This window comes from Octopus sinensis, linkage group LG6 (genome assembly GCF_006345805.1).
Source record: "Octopus sinensis linkage group LG6, ASM634580v1, whole genome shotgun sequence".
Taxonomy (NCBI): Eukaryota; Metazoa; Mollusca; class Cephalopoda; order Octopoda; family Octopodidae; genus Octopus; species Octopus sinensis.
This window is the reverse complement of record NC_043002.1, coordinates 33,050,585-33,070,584: the sequence shown is the minus strand read 5'-3', so window position 1 is coordinate 33,070,584 and position 20,000 is coordinate 33,050,585. Positions and strand designations below refer to the sequence as shown.

The following is a 20,000-nucleotide window of genomic DNA, read 5'->3' as shown; positions in this document are numbered from 1 at the left end:
ACCTCGGCGGGATTTGAACTCAAAAGGGAAAGAGCCGGAAGAATTGCTCTGCCCCAGCATGGCCGCAGCTTCAAGACTGAAACGTATAAAAGAATGAAGTACTTTGTCCGATGTGCTCGTTGCCTTAAATGATAATAATAGTCCTTTCTACTATAAGCACACGTGTCCGAATGTAAGGCCAGACGAAATACTGCTAAGCATATTCTTTTCTCTTTACTCTAAGCACAAGGCCCGAAATTTTTGGGAGGATGGGGCCAGTCGATTAGATCGACCCCAGTACCCAACTGGTACTTAATTTATCGGCCCCGAAAGGATAAAAAATAAAGTCGACCTCGGCGGAATTTGAACTCAGAACGTAAAACTGCTAAGCATTTCGCCCAGTTGCTGCTTTAATACTAATGGCCTTTGATTAAGACAAAGGGCTCAACATTTTGAGGGAAAGGCATTAGTCGATGCCATCGACCACAGTACTTGAGTGGTACTTTATTTTATCGCTCCCGAAAGCATGAAAGATAGTTAACCTCGGCAAAAATCGAATATAAAAGTAAAGAGCCGAAACAAATAGCGACTCTCTTTTTCCGGCTCTGGGACGATTCTGTTAGTTCACCGCCCTTTATATATTTTTTTCATATTAATATAAAAGACAAACAATTATGAAAGACGGCGGCAAGTTGAGAAAACCAATTACAGTAGGTAGCTGGTAATTTATTTCATCGACACCGAAAGAATGAAAAGTAAAGTTGAACTCAGCTGGATTTGAAACCAGATCTTTGAAAGAACCTAAGGCCTTTTGATCAAAGCTCTAACGATTCTACTAGCCAACCGTCCATTAATTAAAGGTTTCTAAATTAGGCACAAAATCAGCAGTTTTGGTCGTAAGGGGTAACGTAAGTTGTTACTTTGCTTTATCGACCTCGGTGGGATGAAAAGCAAAGCTCACCCCAGAGGTGTGGAGCAAAATGTGTGGTCAGAGCATTCCACAATACCAAATACCTTTTTCCTCTTGGTATTAGTGCCGAGACTGCCGAAAGTAAGTGAGAACATTTTCGGTTTTAGACGTTGTTCCAATCCCTTAACGTCCTCTGGGTAGCTGCTTTCTAGTGAGGAGTTTTACAAATAGTTTATCATCTAATTGGCCCACAAATTCGGAACAAATTTACTCTTTTAATTATCACTTCATTTTCTTTTTTCCAGCTCGTTGTAGTCAGATACTGTATTCCGCAGTCAAGGAAATACCATCTTTCGCAATATAACCTTTGCCGTGTTCTTTTATTTATCATGTTTTTTTTTTCTCGGGAGCTGATTTATATTGAATGACTCCCTTGGATTAGAAGCGCTAGCAAATTTTTTCTCTTACTTACAACATTATCAAAAATGTGTTTATGCTGCTTAAAGTGTCTTAGTGTCTGTTTAAATGTAATCATTTTATCTCTTTTTGTTCAACGTTGTTTTTTTCAAACACTCTTCTTATTATTTTCAACATTTATATCAGTTGACTAGAACTTCCCGACCAGTGAAGAAATAGTTCCCTCCTTGTGTTTTTTAAATAAAAAATTTTGTCAAAAGAATGAGGCGTACATAATGTGCTTTTCAATTTGTTAAGAATTTCAACAAAAGGAATTTTTATTTTATTCAAGTTAGTAAACTATATAAATAGTTAAAGTCAAGAAACTGTGCAAGCATAAAGGTCAGTAAAACGAAATGAAGAATGGTTGTGGGGTGGGGAAAGAAAAGACGAGAAAGTTTACTGGATATATGTTGTTACGCGGTCGAAAGGAAAACAATAGCTAAGCATTGTTCTTGTAAATGGACTGACTGTTGTAAAGTTTCATGTTAAAAAATGTCATTTGCTATTTATTTTACATTTTAAAGAAATGTGCGACTGGCATGTATTTTATGTGTGTGTGTGTGTGTATGTGTGTGTGTGTGTGTGTGTGTGTGTGTGTGTGTGCGTGCGTGCGTGCGTGAGTGTGTGAGCCAGTTTCTAAAATTAATTGTGCATATGTACACCTGTGAAAGAAAAGGATTTTCATAAGCTTATATTTTTAAATTCTCCACGAGTCTCCTTTACGGTTATTACGTATTAGAATTACAAAGCCTATGATACTTAAATGAAAACAATAGGGCTATTTATAATTTTGTTTACTAAGAAGTACTGAGTTATTCAGTAACATTATAAATCGCTTGAATCGGTGCTCTAGCGTGGCCGCAGTCAGATAACTGAAACAAAGCAAAAGATAAAAGATAATAGATAAAACATATAATGCAAATTTTAATGAAGAAATAAATAAATTTACTTTAGATTAATTAGTTTAAATGAACAAAGTTATCAGTTATAGTAAGTTTCATTCTTGCTGATACTGAAAAGGTAACATAACTGCTAATACACATACGAGAAATAGAATGAAAAGTGTGTAGGAAGTATACAATAACGCTTTTATGGAAATCTTAAAACTTAAAAATTACCCAGTAAACACTATTTGCAAAAATCTTATGTTTGGGGAGGATCATGCTGCCTTAATATCTAACACATTCACCGATTCAATTTCCACTCATTTATTGTTTATATATTTGCTTTTCCAATCTCTCCAGACATCAAAATTTGTTTCAACACACAAATTCACGTAAAGAATCATGGAAACCAGATACAAAAACTATAAGATTTACTCGTTTTTTAACATTAAGGGTGAAAAAAGGGCAATGCTGGAGTGCAAACAAGGTATGACTTCTATCCCAGCCGTCCGCATAGAGCCAATAGTTGGAAAGTATATGTGGATTTGAAGGAAGTGCTCATGATTTCAAGCTGTATTTAATAATGAAACAATGCCCTGACTTTTTGGTGCGGTCTGATTTGACAGAAAAACTTTGTAATCATTCAGGGGGCAGTGCCTTGTGAAGGTTGTACGGAATGTGTGCATCAATGATAGAGTCTAAATTATAAAAGACTTAGGGAATGATATAAAGCATGAAAACATTTACGGTGGTTCCAGCAGAGATGCAACCTCATGGACTTGTAGCTAGATCTTCAATGTTTCACTTGGCTACCATCACACTTTACTATGAGAAGAGGAACTGGTGAATTGGAGAGGGAAGCAGAAAATGTGGTGCCATGGATACTGTATATACATGCGAGAGGGGAAAAATCCCATTGGTGAGGCCCAAAGTGTAAATTCTCAGCGAATGTTAAGATAAACTGGTTGTTGTATGGTTGGAGCGGATGCAGCTGCGTTCAGTTAGTTCTTGTGGGTATATAAATGATGGCGGAGTGGGTTGTAAGGTGGGGAATTCTTGTTGCAGAATGGATTAAAAGAACTTTGATGAGTAGTGCTAGTTTCAGTGTTCCCAGAAGATGCCGAAATTGTTGACATTTCCAGTCGACTAGCTATAAAGAGAATGTCCTGCAGTGCAATCTGTATATAAATTTTATTTTCTATAGGAGTGGCTGTGTGGTAAGAAGCTTCCTTCCCAACCACATAGTTCCAGGTTCAATCCCACTGCGTGTCATCTTGTGCAAATGTCTTCTACTATAGCCTCGGGCCGACCAAAACCTTGTTAGTGGATTTGTTAAATGGAAACTGAAAGAAGCCCGTCGTTTATATATATGCGTGTATATTTGTGTGTCTGTGTTTGTCCCCCCAATAGCGCTTGACAACCGATGTTGGTGTGTTTACGTCCCCGTAACTTAGCGGTTCGTCAAAAGAGACCGATAGAATAAGTACTAGGCTTACAAAGACTAAGTCATGCGTGTATGTACATGTATACGCAGGATTTTGTTTGTTTTGGTAGAATCCTTTGAGTTATCAATTTCACTTAATTAAATATTTACATCTCACCAAATGGATTACTTTCTTTTGTTGACCTCAACAACAACGGAACAGTGCATTGCACCTGCGTGCGTGCGCACACACACATGCATGCATACATATATACATATATATATGCATACATATTAATATATATATATATACATATATATATATATTATATATATATATATATATATAATATATATATATATATATTATATATGGGTCCTTGGTGTCACCAACTGTGCAAACAAAATGAAATAAGTAAACACCGAGAAAGGACCCTTCATCAGTTGTCGGCTGTCTATCTACTCCTCATTTCGAGCATTCGACGATGACTCTTTTATGAGTCTTCAAAGACAGTTGTCCCCATATATATATATATATATATTATATATATTAATATATATATATATATATATATATATATAAGCATTTTTTGCGTAATAAGATAAAAAACCAAGGCTGTATTGATATTAGAGCATGCTCTAATATCTATACAACCTTGGTGTTTTATCTTATTACGCAAAAAATTCTTATATACACACGCTGACATAACCAACGCTTGAACCCTTTATTCGCAATATTACCGAATCTGAAATTTAACTATGGTCTGTCTAGAGCACTTATTCAGCATTACCTGACACCTTTGGGTCTCAATGACACTACTATCTCTGATATATATATATATATATATATATATATATATATATATATATATATATTATATATATATACATATATATATATAAGAAATTGGGTTAGAGTGCGTGAGTATGTACGATGTGGCGAAAGTTGATCAAATGAGTACAATTAAGGTAAGTTAAAAAGAGAAACGAAAAGAATAAAAGAAAAGCATCAGGTAAAAAAAAAAGTAAGAAACAAAACAAAATCCAATCTGTTTGCGTCAACTGCAACTTAGAGCAAAGTATGTATTTGTGGTGATGTAGGAGTGTAATATAACCACACAGCATCCATCTGAGATATTAAGATTGAATCAATAATGAAGTGATTTATCAGTAGCATGTGGTCAGTGTTGCATAAAACCAACAGGTTACTTGACGCCGTAGTTCTTGTAGAGACTTGCCACCGAATAAAACTGGATTCTGTAGCTGCTTCTCTTACCATTTGTGACTTCTTGTTCTAAGGATTTAATACCATGTTCGTTAGTAATTCCTGCTCAGTGCCGATACATTTAATCGTCTTAGTGGCCATATCCGCAGGTAAACAATATTTAAATATTCTTATTGACACAAGTTCTGTGTAAATGCACGCGTACCTTGCAAATATATAAGAACCTACATATATGCGCGCGTGTGCACACACTCACATACACATGCACACTCACACACACGCATACACACGCACATATATATGAAGACGCACATGCACCACACGCACATATATACATGTATGTATGTGTGTGTATATAACACATATACTATATACTATATGTATATCTATACATATGTATATATATATTTACATACAAATTTATATATACATATATGAATGTCTAATGTATATATATATACATATATATATATATATATATATATATATATATATATATATTATATATATATATATATATATATATATATATATAATATATATATATATACATATATATCATGATATATCATATATTATATATATAATATATATAATATATATAATATACGTATACTTTATATATACTTACACACACACGCAGTGGTGCACTGGGTCTAAAAATATTGCCAGGAGATTAAAGGGGGCCACCCGTATCTACAATGCTATCATTTTTTTTTTTATTGTTAAAAGTATTCTTTTCAACTGTCTACAAACGCAGCCAGGCTGAAATAATGAATGCATTCTTCCAGGAGTGAATAAAAAATTCTCAAATTTGAGGGGATGGGTCCCTAGATACTAAAATGTACCACTCTATATAGATTCTAATGGTGCAGGGGCACACTTGCCATCGGGCAACCTGGCAACCTGGCCAGTCCGCCACTGCCCCACCACCCCAACATATATATATGTATGCATCATATGTGTTCATATGTGTGCGTGTGTTGTGTATACTCCAACACACTCATGCGCATACATATAAAATACAAACACATACGCATATACGCGAACAACTATAAAGGCATGGATAGATACGCCTTTCGTCTTTCATCTTCTTTCTGTGCGTGTGTGCGTGTCTGTGTTTAAACGATGCTTTTATGTTGTTTAATATACCCGTATTCCTCTTTGTTACATGCCATTGTTCACGATCACGTTACATGCCTCTCTCCTATTTTCATTCCATTTATGCAAATTACACCGTAAATGTGTTCTACTCCCTTTTTTTGTATATATCTAAGTGTCTCGTTTGCCGAACAGAGGTATGATAATTACCGATGATGCTTGTTGATATAGTAATACGTGTCCATAGTTCTCCTCTTTCCTTCAGAAAATCGGTCTATTCCCTAAGGGCATGTCATGAACTATCCTCCTTATTTGAAATTAATCCTAATCGCTTCCAGTTGATTGGTCAGCACTGCACGTTCTGGACGAGGAGCTAAGTTTATAAAATTTATCCGGAATGTTATGTAATGTACCATATTCGAAATCTGTTAGCTAAATACATGCCTGAAGAAAATCTTTCTTATTTCTCCTATCGCATTTCCGTTTCGTGCGCGCACACATACGCACGCACGCAATGTCTTAACAAACGAAAAGTTGATAGTTCGAAGAAGGCAACTGAATCGAATCTTTGTTGGCATATTACAACATATTTCTAAATGAGCTTTCAATTAATGCTTGATACACACACACACACACACACACACACACACACACACACACACACACACACACACACACACACACACATGCACTTACATACATACATACATACATACATACATACTACATACACATACATACATACATATATACTTACATACATGATGGCTGCCCCCTCGTTATCGAGTATGGCCATTGCACGAAGCTTAACTGTTATTGGTGCTGTGATCGAATGTGACCTTTTAACCCAGCTAAAGATCTACAATGCCTTGTACAGAATTGGCAGCTAAGACCTTTACCGGCAATAGCCGGCTGTAGTTGTAACTGGGCTTCATGTACCTTTGCATGTCGTTTAAGTCCTCCTGCCGAATTACACTCTCTTCCACATGCCTGACAGATATGATTAGTATTGTGTGTAACACCACCACCAGTGGCCAGGTTGTCCCTCATCTGTCTCACTTTATGACTACGAAGATGACTCGTGAGTCCAGCTTTACTGAAGCAGAGTCTTGCACAGATACTGGATGTCAGCATCATAGGAAGACCCTTCACATCTGGAAGTGTAACAGCGATGCCCTTTCTGACACTCCTTCTTTCTTTCTCATGCGCAGCTCGAGATTTCTCAAAAGTAGTTGTCCCCTCGTGCACAATCCTTCTCCACCTGCTACGATCAATAGCTATGCCCTCTCATGTGTCAGGAGAGATGCAAGCATCTCTTAAGGAAACCTTCAACAAGTCCTTATACCTCTGTTTTAGTTTATGTGGGAGTGACTCTCCTTTAGCTAACTCTCCATAAAAGAGTTGTTTTGGCATCCTTAAATCCTTCATCCTGACCAGATGACCACTCCATCTGAGCCTTTGCATTAACACAAGAGCTTCTATACTTTTGCACCGAGAGCCTTCCAATATTTCAAGATCACTGATGCGGTCCTCCCACTTAATGTCGTAGATCCGTCTGAGACACATCTGATGGAAACGTTCCAGTTGTTTAAGGTGGTATCGATATGTGACCCACGTCTCGCAGGCATAGAGAAGAGAAGGGAGCACACATGCCTTGTACACCTTTATCTTTATACATACATACATACATACATACATACATACATACATACATACATACATACATACATACATACATACATACATAAGTTTGGCGTGATTAGAACTCTGAATGTAAAGTCTCATATCTTAAAACACAAAATGTATTTTTGTCGTTGTTCTACTGATTCTGGTCTAGATTTTATGCATGAGCAGAACTAAATGAGCTTACTATGGTGCTATGGTGCATTTGAATGGAAATTTACATTGTTACGGAAGTAAACGTTAGAACTTATATCTATCTATCTATCTATCTATCTATCTATCTATCTATCTATCTATCTATCTATCTATCTATCTATCTATCTATATATATATATATATATATATATATATATATATATATTATATATATATATATATATATATATATATATATATATATATAATTCTTTCCTTCTTTCTATCAGCCCTTTCACACTTCGTTCATTCCACTCTTCGTTCTTTCGTTTCCCCTCTCTCACATTTCCTGGCTTTCTCTTAATGCTCACTTTCCCTCTTTCACTTCGCTGTGTGCCTTTCATTTTTCTCCCCCTCCTTAATTCTTCTATTCCTCTGCCTCTACCTCTCTCTCATCTCTCCCAACCTAACTGGTGTTCGGCCAGGCCTGACCTTTCTTTTCTTGGTTGGACTACTTTCCATGCAACATCTATATTCCTTCCTGTGCTTACTAAATCTTATGACCCTGCCGTAAGGCTTTACTTCCACACACGCCAGCTTAATTTAATTCGTCCTTAGTCGAAAGACACATGTTGTTTTGTACTGTTATTTGTATTTGTGTAACATTTTCTCTGTTTTTTTCCGTCCTTGTTTTCGTATACATTCGCTGCTTTCTTCCAAGGAATGTAATGCTTTTAGTTTATTTTTCCCTTGGAGCTGACTAGATTGGAGTAATCTTGAGTATAACCAGCCGAAATTGCAAAGATAATCTGGAACTCGACTGAGGATAGAAAACTCTGAATGCTCCGTCCTTGTTTTCCTTGTATCGTCTGTCTGGATATTTTACGGTCCATTTTTGGTTTCACCCGTCTGGATGTATTGCGTTCTCGTCCCATTTTTGTATTATATATATATCAGATAAAGTGGGTGGCTGATTAGCAATTTAACAACCTAAAGGCAAATTAATAGAGTTCACTAAAGTGACTGAGGGTGCTAATTAGTATCAGTATTGCTAGAAATAAAAGTCAATACAACTCAAAAGCCACAAATCACTATATCTTAATGACTGACAAGGGAAGGTCAGTCAGTAATATAGTGCTTTGTAGCTTTTGGGTTGTATTGACTTTTTCTAGTAATACTGGTACTAATTAGCACCCTCAGTCACTTTAGTGAACTCAATATGCATATATATATATATATATATATTATATATATATATATATTATTAGTGAATGGAAGAAATGGAGTTGAACGAAGATTGTACAGAATTCCTTTTATTACATTCTACACATTGCACGGTTGCAACACCAAATGGTCTTATCTCCAACCGTGCTTTTTTCTGCTGTGATTTTTGCTACCCAGGTATCGGTTAAACTTTTGAATAATCTGTAACAAGAAAATTTATCTTTCTATTTCAACAAAAAAAAAAAAAATATATATATATATATATATATTATATATATATATATATATATATATATATATATATGTATGTATGTATGTATATATTCAGTTTCCGTCTACCAAACTCACTCACCAGGCTTTAGCGTACCCGAGACTATTGTAGAAGACAGTAGCTGAAGATGCCACTCAGTGGGACTTAGCCTGGAACCATGTGGTTTGGAAGCAAACTTCTTACCAGAAAGTCACGCCTGCGCTTACATACAAACATGCACTCCACACACAAACACACACACACACACACACACACACACACACACACACACACACACACACACAAACACACACACACACACACACACAAACACACATACATACACATAGTGAAAAGGAGATAGAAATTGGAAGAAATGAAAGCTGGTTCTACAAAATAGTTATTGTTATTGTATTAAGTCGTGGATAATTGTCGGGTGCATATGGAAAATGCCAGTGCAATTGGGATTATGTGCATGCTTCTGCTTTATTTCTTTATTGATTTCTATTAATAATTTACTCCTTTTCCACCCATTTTCTTTTTACTGTTTGCTTACATAAATTTTCTATATGTGCTTCTTTTTTATTGAATTATTATTATTCGCTATTTTTATTGTATTATTCTCAAATATACACTTGATGTACCTTGAAATATAGAAATATTACTTCGTACTATTCAGAGTATAATTTAAATATACAGGACACATCTTTGACGTATTTCCCGTCAAGTTTTATTGTTAAAAGACGTGAATTTCAGGGACGTTAGTGAAGATTTGCGCAGATAAATATTGGGTTGGCAACTAAGTTCCCGCTGCTTATTTAAATTTTGGAATTTATTGCGTTTTTAAATTTTGGATTCTATTTTTTTCGAGAATTCTATTTTTGAATCATTTTGGAATCTATTTTTTTTTTCTCGTTAATTTTAGTTAATTTTTGTTTGTTTTCAGATCATTAAACTGGAATGTCAAGTTAAGAAAACCGAGCATTTTCGACACCTCCTTCTTTTTGCTTTTAATCAAGGTTCTAAGGCCGCAAAAGCTGCTCGCGACATTTGTGCTGTGTATGGAGAGGGTGCCATAGCTGAAAGAACCGCTCGTGATTGGTATGCCAAGTTCAAAAATGGAAATTTTGACCTCAAAGACGCACCTCGTTCTGGCCGTCCAGTTGAGTTCGATGAAGAGCGATTAAACCAACTTTTGCACGAAAATTCTCGTCAAACGACAAGGGAACTGGCAGAGAAAATGAAATGCTCCCACACTGCTATAGAGAAGCATCTTCACTCGATGGGAAAGATTCAGAAGTATGGAGCATGGGTTCCGCATGCTTTAAGTGACAGCAACAAAAATCAACGAGCCACAATCTTCGCTGGTTTGCTTGCTCGTCACCGCTCAACTCATGGACACAAGCAACGATTTCTTTACCGAATCGTTACTGGCAACGAAAAATGGTGCCTGTACATCAATATGAAGCAGCATAAGGGATGGCTTAGCCCAAGTAAATAAGCGACATCACGCGTGAAACAAGATCTTCATCCGCGTAAAACGATGTTGTGCGTATAGTGGGACTGGGAAGGGATTATCCATTACGAATTACTTGAATGGAACTAAACGGTCAACGCAGGACTGTATGTTCAACAGATGGAACGACTCAACACTGATATTCAAGAGAAAAGACCTAATCGGCAGCATGGAGTTCTTCTGCTTCACGACAACGCCTGCCCTCATATCGCCAATATGACCAAGGAAGCCATTCAAACGCATGGCTGGGAAGTGATGCCACTCCCGCCGTACTCTCCTGATTTGGCACGAACGGATTTCCACCTCTTTCGATCTCTTTCAAATGTTATGCGCCGAGTTTCGTTCAATACTGATACAGAATTGAGAGCTTGGTTGGATCAATTTTTCGAGTCGAAATCGGGTGATTTCTACCAACGAGGTATTGAAAATTTGTTGAACGTTGGGAAGAAGGTGTAAACAACAAAAGTGAATACATTATTGATCAATTAGTTGTTATTCTTTATTAAACCTTTAAAAAATTTAAATTTAAAAAAACGGCGGGAACTTAGTTGCCAACCCAATAGTAATCTAAAAACTTCAAACAATAGAACACTTGATACTGCGAGTTAGAAGAGAAATATAAGTAATGTAAGCTTGTGTGACAACGTGGGAGAAAATTACAGAAGAGTATTGTGTCATGTTTGTTACACTAGCTGATAGAAATCTACATTAATATGACGCAGTTTCAAGCTTAGAAAATGACATTTGTTGGTTTTTCTGTATACCACATGTTATTTGTAAGGGTGCATGGCTTCCTAATCAGGGTGTTGCACTCACGATCACGAGATCCTGGTTTCAACTCTTGGAGTGGGTGGTGTTTTGTGCTCTTGAGCAAAATATCTCACCTTACGCTACTCTGAGATCACTTCGACATCCGACGCGTTGATCACTGTGCACCTGTACAGTCAATGTCGATTAGATTGATTGATTGATGGATTGATTGATGATTGAGAGAGAGAGAGAGAGAGAGAGAGAGAGAGAGAGAGAGAGAGAGAGATGGAGAGAGAGAGAGAGAGAAAGAGAGAGAGAAAGAGAGAGAGAGAGAGAGAGAGAGAGAGAGAGAGAGAGAGAGAGCTAGTGTACAGCACAAACATTTTATGGTTATAAAAAAATCATTATTGTAGATTGTTCAGCAAAAAATTGCAGAACCGTCTTTCACGGACTACAAGAGACTACTTCCATATGCTATTGTTGCCACCATTGATGTTGCCGTTGTTTTTGTTGTTGCTGTTGTTTTTGTCGATGTCATTGATGGTCGTGGGTTTGTTGCTGTCGTTGTCTGTAGTACCTATCGATGTTTCTGTTGTCAAGTTCAGAATCAGCCTAAATCAAGTAGACCCGTGTTTAAAGGAACTCCAGCCGTGACCATATTACTCGTCTTGCATATCCTGCGCTACATTACCCAGCATGTCTTTTTCCTCTTACTTAAAGACGTTGTGACTCAGGGTGATTGTTGGTTGCAATTACTAGCAAGTCGAACGACCATGAGTTTTCCCTTATTCACTCATCTTCATATTATATATTTAAGTATATATAATTGATTGTGTATATACGCGTATGTTGTTGTTTGGCCCTTGTTCAGTTCCTCATTCCAGTAAAGCAACGATTAAAAACATCTTAATAGGGAGCACCTCCTTTTTATTCCTGATATAACGTATCTAGCTTGGTATTATCTTACTTGATCTGCCAGATTTTTAAAGAAAGCGATAATGTATAGTTTTGGGGTGATATGGAGCCTGCTTGTGAGTGAATTTGGTAGGCATAAACTGGGCGAAAGCTCATTTGATATATATATATATATATATATATATATATATATATATATATATATATTATATATAATATATATATATATATATATATATATACCTTCGAAACGCAGAGTAGATGAAACAGGGACAACTGAAGAAGGGGGATATTTCTTGTGTTGTATGTCTTGTTTCTCTGTTTTTTCGTTGTTTGAAAAAAGTTCCTTTCTATGTTTTTGTTTTATGTTTTCATTTCTCATTGTGTTCAACGTATTTTTATGTCCTGTACCCATATATGCATGTATATATATATACATATATGTGTGTGTGTATGTATTTATATATGTATGTGTATATATATATATATATTATATACATATATAAATACATAGACACATACATATATATATAATATATAATATATATATATATATATATATATATATTATATATATATAATATATATATATATATATATATATATATATATAATTATATATATATATATATATATATGCATATAAATATTTGGTAAAGAAAAGATTTGCAGTTACTTTTGAGTTTTGGTTGTATAGCTTTAATCGGACTGTAAATTACTTTGGTTTACCAAATCTTATACATCGTTATCTGGCTTCAAGGTAGGTGTGATATAATAGTATATTTTGTGGTATATAAAAAACCGTCTTTATGGATGGTTTGATTGGTTGTGCGGAAAATATAAGTTTTAAATAGAACAATGAGGAAGAGAAAGCGCTAATGATAAGAGCAAGATAACGAACACTTAAAGCGTGAGAGATATAAGGAAGGACTAGTATGGAAACTATTTTTGTTACGAAAGGGATTATTGATTCTTTATATGTTAATGTATATATAGATATACCGTAGTTACTTGATATTTGATTTGTATAGGAGTGCCTGTCACAGACGGACCACAGACAAGCTTCATTCAGTGATTTGTGTTAAGGTGCTTTGTTTAGTCTCATAATGTGGTTAACAATAATAAATCTAATAATAACATGTAAACAATAAATAATACCTTTTTCGTCAGTCAGATAGTTTCTATATAGGTTTAGTTGTAATACCAGGAAAAGTGCTTCTAGTATCCCTTCCTTTTTACGCGTACACTTTAAGTGCTTGATTTCTTCCTCTATTTCCTCTTTCCTTCCTCTACCACTCCTTATTCTAAAAGTCTCTGAAACCCTTATTCCCCACTACACTATTGTATTATTCATTAAGACTTATTTATATAGCACAAAAATATACTGTGGTACTTTACTGTGAAATCGTTTCAGACCCACAAATGGCATTCCAACCCATTAAAATAAAAAACAAAAAACAAACATACCCGTCAACGCAAGCGAGTGTTGTGGGGGCATGTACCATGCTCTTGGTTGCTGTTTTAGGTGCCTGTGTGGTCACGAGCACACATAGGCACTGACCCAGCAGAGCATCAAATATGTGACAGCTGGAGGGTAGCACTAGAACTAGGCTGGTACTCAGCTGGTTCTCATTTTGAACCAAGGAACTGGAGCAAAGTGAAATGATGTACCCTACTCAAGGATTCTGACTAAGAATGTAAAAAGTAGTTACTAGATACCACAATGCGCTTTATCCGATGATTCGACTCATCGTATGTGTACGTATCTGTATGTGTGAGTGTGCGGATGCGTTTATGTGTGTGTTGGTACCGATTCTTTTATTCCTTTTACTTTAACTCCTGGGTTAATCTGTTATTAACACTAATTGATGGAATTACTTTTGATCTTTGGATGTCAGGTATTCCTTTGTTCTTATCTTCATTTCATATGAACTCTTTGGTTCCGCGGTTGTGGGCTATTATATCTTTGACACATTTACATCTTTCATTCCTTCCTTTCTCAAAACGTTCGAAACCACATTACTAAACCACGTTTCCAACAGCATATATCTTTTCATCGCTTCTTTAATCAATGATTTCAACCCATTTTCCAAAATTTTGGAGAAAATGTTCACTTAATTTATCGACAGCATTTTCTAATTTACAGCGAATTCTCAAAGTCTAACGCCTAACAAGACATTGATGCATAGCTGTTATGCTTGTTCAACAGCTTTCAAGAAGTACTGGCAATCAAGCGACCCTTGTCTAAGAGGTTCTAAAACACTTCCAATTCAACAATGCACGATTCAACAACATCACTGTCAGGTAAGGGAAGCATTTTTTAAAATCCGATCTTGTAGTAATTACATTCTTTTTGAGATTTTTCCTGAAATGAAATAAATACCAGACATGCTTTGTTCGAGGCAGAAATTGCAGCTGGTAATTTAAGTTGTTGCAAGCTCTGTCTTTTTCTGATACCTCATACAATCGAATTGTTAGGAATTCTTCTGTGTCTTCAGGATTATAAGCATTTCTTCTGTTAGCTTGTGTGTATAATCCGAGTGTGGCAGCGACGACCGAAGCAATCTTCGCCTGTTTTCTCGTTGTTTCCTAAGCTCTCTTGTCTATACTCCCTCTCTCCCTCTCTCTCTCTTTCCCCACTTTTTTCTAAGCTCTTTTTCCTTTTGGACAAAGGTCAATCGGTATTCGATTCACTAAGGTCTTTAAGTACTATCTATCTATCTATCTATATCTATCTATCTATCTATCTATCTATCTATCTATCTATCTATCTATCTATCTATCTATCTATCTATCTATCTATCTGTCGGCCTATCTCCCTGTCTCCCTGTCTGTCTTTCTTTTCTATCTATTTATTTCACATACACACATATATAAATACGTGCATTTATACATATATGTATGCATACATACATATATGCATGCATGCATGCATACATACATACACACGTGCACACACACACACACATATATATAGTCAACAGATGAGGTCGAGAGAATCTCAATATCAAAAACACTTAGTAGAACCAATGATTTGAACTTACACTCCAATATCTTTACCGAGGATCATATCAGGAGAGAAGGGAGTAGCTATATGGAGAATCTAAGTGAGTAAATATAGAGACAATGAATCAAATAAACAGATAAAATCTTGGGCTAAAATATTCAAAATGTATATACAAGTATACATGTAAAGAGAGAAGGCAAACATAAAATTTCCAGATGTATATATATATGTATATATATGGTGGTTATCTACTCCTTATGCAGAGTTTGACCACCTTCTGTACCTACACCTTAAAAGCATCAGGGCATCTGATGAGTGGCTTTTTAAACCGGACAATATTTTGAAATGACACCCACATAGATCGCATATCCGATTTGGACCACCAAGAGCTGCAGATAAGTTCTAATCATTGTGGATCTTAAAATGGCCTCCGTTTGATTTACAACCCTTCTGGCTTACATTGCACTGAAAGGTGTGCAGACACACACACACACACACACACACACACACACACACACACACACACACACACACATATATTATATATATATATATATATATATATATATATATATATATATATATATATATATATAGGGTGCGAGGAGTATTTGAGGACAGTTTTGGTATACAATAAAACAACTTATTTCAGCGTGAATAAATATGTATTTGCATAAACATTTGTACAATTAGTCTTGATAACGATTTTCTAAGCAAGTTATACTATGAAACCGCTTTCGGCTTCGATGACTGCTTCAGAGTGGGATCGAAACCGCTGGCATGCAGACACTGTATGGTCCTTATTCATTTCGGACATCACCTGGATAATAACGGCCTTCAGTGAAGCTATGGTATTATGAAGATGACGTTTAGTCTCCCTTTCAACTGCGCTCTACATTTAGTAGTCCATGGGGTTGAAATCTGGTGAATATGGAGGCCATACATTGAGTGTTATATAATCGTAAAGATTGTCTGACAACCATTCTTGGGTGATCAGGGCTTTGTGAGGAGGTGCTGAATTTTGTTGAAACGCGTATCGCCTTCCATTGTATACTTCATCAATTCAGTACATTAATGTATGCAGCAGCATTAATTCTAATACCCTGTGGAAAAAAGTAGGAAGGCATCACATGACCATCACTACTCACCACTCCTAAAGCCATCACAGTTGCTGGAAATTTCGTGAGTCTATACAAAACCTGTCATTTCTTCTGTTAGACTTGAACCTAGTCAAAGTTTTTTTCGTCATGGAAAAATCAAAGCGTGCCTTGTTCATGAGAGTTTTTCACATCGTTAAGTAACCGTTTTGAACGGATAAGACGATTTCCCTGTGTCTTTGCAGATACGAATTGGTCTTTCCTCATTATATAGGACTTGTATCGAATGTCATGATGAACAACAGTTCTGATAGTCAACTCTGACCCCCGAAGTTCTTTAGAAATGGACCTCATTGATCTTCTGGGGTTTTCATCGGTAATGTTTTGAACATGTTGTATAAATTCCGGGGTGCTTTTAGTGTCTGAGTGTTGTGAATGTTTTTTCTTTTTGATAGAGGTGAAAAATTGGCATCACATGCCTCCAATTCCAACCGAAATGTGTGTACAAATGATCTTGCAACATTTAGAAAGCTGCTAGACTGAATGTTTTTCATTTCTTAAGTTAGCATGGTATCTTGAACAGGTTATCTGGAAAAAAAATATAAACTAAATAATTTGAAAGTGTAATGGACTAAAGCCGAAATATCCTCAAATACCCCTCGCACCCTATATACATACATACATACATACATACATACATACATACATACATACATACATACTTACATACATACAAGATTGCGAAAGAAATAGCAGCTAATCAAGTGCTTTTTAGCACTAAGATCGAAATCATTATACCAGGTTAACTGCCATTCCTTTTGCAATCTTGCAGAGGTAAGAGACAATTCTTATTCATTTAGATTTTTTTTCCCAATGCCTGTAAAAATTGAGTGATAATTTCTGTGGCTTCGGAGTTTCTATGACCCCTATTTTTAGCAAAGCTGGTGCTTCTTAGAACCCAAATTATATATATTTTCATATATATTTATTAATTTTCCTATATGGTTTTTATGCTTGCGGCCACTAATACAGTAATATTATTATTTCTTATAAATAATAATAATAATAATAAATAATAATAATAATAATAATAATAATAATAATAATGCCCTGATGCAGTACCAGGCAGTGGCTCTCATGGCTTCTGATCTTAACTGATTGGAAGTGTTATCATGTACATTGTTTTGTCTTGGTATAAAAGATGGGCTACAGCAAATATTCTGCTCAATACCACAGATTTGCTTGTCAGTTGTTTGACCTTAACCAGTTGAGCATGTCCCTTAGTGGCTGACGATATGTGCATCTCTGATCACGAGCAGAAGTAGTGGGGGAGCATCATAGCCATGTGTTGAGAGGGATTCTTTGGGGTTTGAATAGTTCACCTCTGGAAACATGGGTGGTTCTTTCAACATCCTTAAGCAACCCTTATTCAGGACCGTTTGAGCGGGATGGGCTACTCAACCTGAAGAAAATTCTAACTGGGCCCCACCTGCAAGGTCATGTGCTGTTTATCTTGATATGAGATCACCATGTCGCGCACATATGGTTGTGATGCATGTGCCTGGTGTACCTTTATCAGACGGGTAGTCATGATGGGTATATTGGGCTTCGTATATTTTACCCCAGTGTCACTTTGATGGCATGAACTGCTCTCTCACTCAATAATAATAATAATAATAATAATAATAATATATATATATATATATATTAATATAGCAAACTTTCTCAGATTACATAGATTCAAAGAATTAGAGGGTAGAATGCGTTACAAGTCTGATAGCTGTTTCTGAGTGCTCGAAGTTACTTCATAATGTTGGCAGATTTAATTTATTAAAAATTTTCAGCCAGTAATGGAATCAAATAAACATTGGTAAATTTGTTCAATTTTCGGTTTTCCTGTACAATAATAATATTGGCCACCCTCTTCCTTAAATTTAACACACCTTGATACAGTAAACACGCGTGCATAAAATCGCTACCTTGTGCAGTCTGAGCAATTCTCACACCCTACTCTACAACAATAATAATCTTTTCAAGTAATGTGTGTTCACAACACATTCGATTCATTGTTGTAAGGGACATTTGAGACACCGGTGTTTTGACTTTGTTGTCTCTTCAATCAAAAGACACGATAACTATTCATTTATGGGATAATGAAGCAATAGATTTTTATGATTTAATAAATTATCACGTGCACAGAGAAGAGCGAGAATCAAAACGATGACTTACACTTTCATTCTTAATACGTTCCGGCAGATTTGAACGTGAATGGTTAATCGCTGATGTATTAGTCTTCGGTAAACATCTCCTTTTAGACAATGCGCGTTGACAACACACTTGATTTATTGGTACAAGGGATATTAGTGTTTCGACCTAGTTCTGTCACTCCAGTCAATACTATCATCGAATCAAAGAAACTAAACAAGAATGGTAGCTCTTGTTTATAGAGTTCAGCAAACAAATTAATTTTGATGCGTACTGATGTCTGTCAAACAAATAATAAATTGCCATGTGCACAGAAAAAAACCAGATTCAAAATGCTGTCATGTATATATTGATTCTTAATACATTAATACAAATTTAAAAGTGAATATAATTAACCCCTGTTGTTTTGACTTATTTCTGACTCTTCAGTCAAAGCTACCGACAGATCACTGAAACGAAACAAGAATGATGACACTTTTATATTAAAACGTTATTCAAATATTTGAAATGTTAGTCAACACGAATATTATAATAAATTCTATTCTGTTTCCAATATTGAGTCATCCCATGAATAAATGTTCCGTTCTTTGTCTCAAAGTAACTTTAAGATAATAACATCAGTTAAATATATAACTATATATAAGGGCGTCGATCTGTCAGAATCGTTAACACGCCGGGCGAAATGCTTAGCGGCATTTCGTCCGTCTTTAAATTCTGAGTTGAAATTCCACTGTGGTCGACTTTGCCTTACATCTATTCGCTGTCAATAAAATAAGTACCAGTTGAGCTCTGGGGTCGATGTAATCGACCTACCCGCTCCTCCGAAATTGTTGTTCATGTGCCAAAATTTCAAGTCAATATATAACTATATATTACATGCTAGATAAACTCTATAATATGTCCTAGATACTCACTATGTTATAAAGAGGTTATATATACGATTGTGTATGCATATGCGTGTGTGAGTCGTTTGTCACCAAGTAGTCGCTAATTGTCTTTGGAAGTGAAGATAATGTCAATAAATCCCAAATTTATCATGTACGGTGTTTATTATACTTGTATTTGCCTTTATGTTTAACTGTACATGCCAACGTCCGTTCTGAGTAGTTTTTTTCAGCTCATTTTCTTACAACAATATAAACATAAACTGTACGTGATTGTAGGAACAGCGTGAAATAGAAGCTAAATCTCTCCTACATCACAACCTACCGTTTTTAACAGATAAGAGATGTTAGAT

General features: G+C 35.7%; 1 protein-coding gene and 1 long non-coding RNA gene across 2 annotated transcripts in view; one reads left to right on the top strand and one right to left on the bottom strand.

The window, feature by feature from the left end:
• The window catches only part of LOC118763872, a 27,913-nt gene extending 12,403 nt beyond the window's left edge, over window positions 1–15,510 (bottom strand). Inside the window, exons 1-3 of the long non-coding RNA XR_004999628.1 lie at window positions 15,499–15,510; window positions 8,635–8,649; window positions 4,351–4,355 (exon numbers count right to left, since the gene is read on the bottom strand). This is a non-coding gene — a long non-coding RNA (uncharacterized LOC118763872). The remainder of the gene's footprint in view (window positions 1–4,350; window positions 4,356–8,634; window positions 8,650–15,498) is intronic.
• Window positions 4,823–20,000, top strand: part of LOC115213199 — a 22,149-nt gene continuing 6,971 nt past the window's right edge. The window contains exons 1-2 of the mRNA XM_036503811.1: window positions 4,823–5,029; window positions 14,601–14,758. Coding sequence (XP_036359704.1) covers window positions 4,966–5,029; window positions 14,601–14,758 — 222 coding nt within the window. The 5' untranslated portion in view covers window positions 4,823–4,965. The remainder of the gene's footprint in view (window positions 5,030–14,600; window positions 14,759–20,000) is intronic.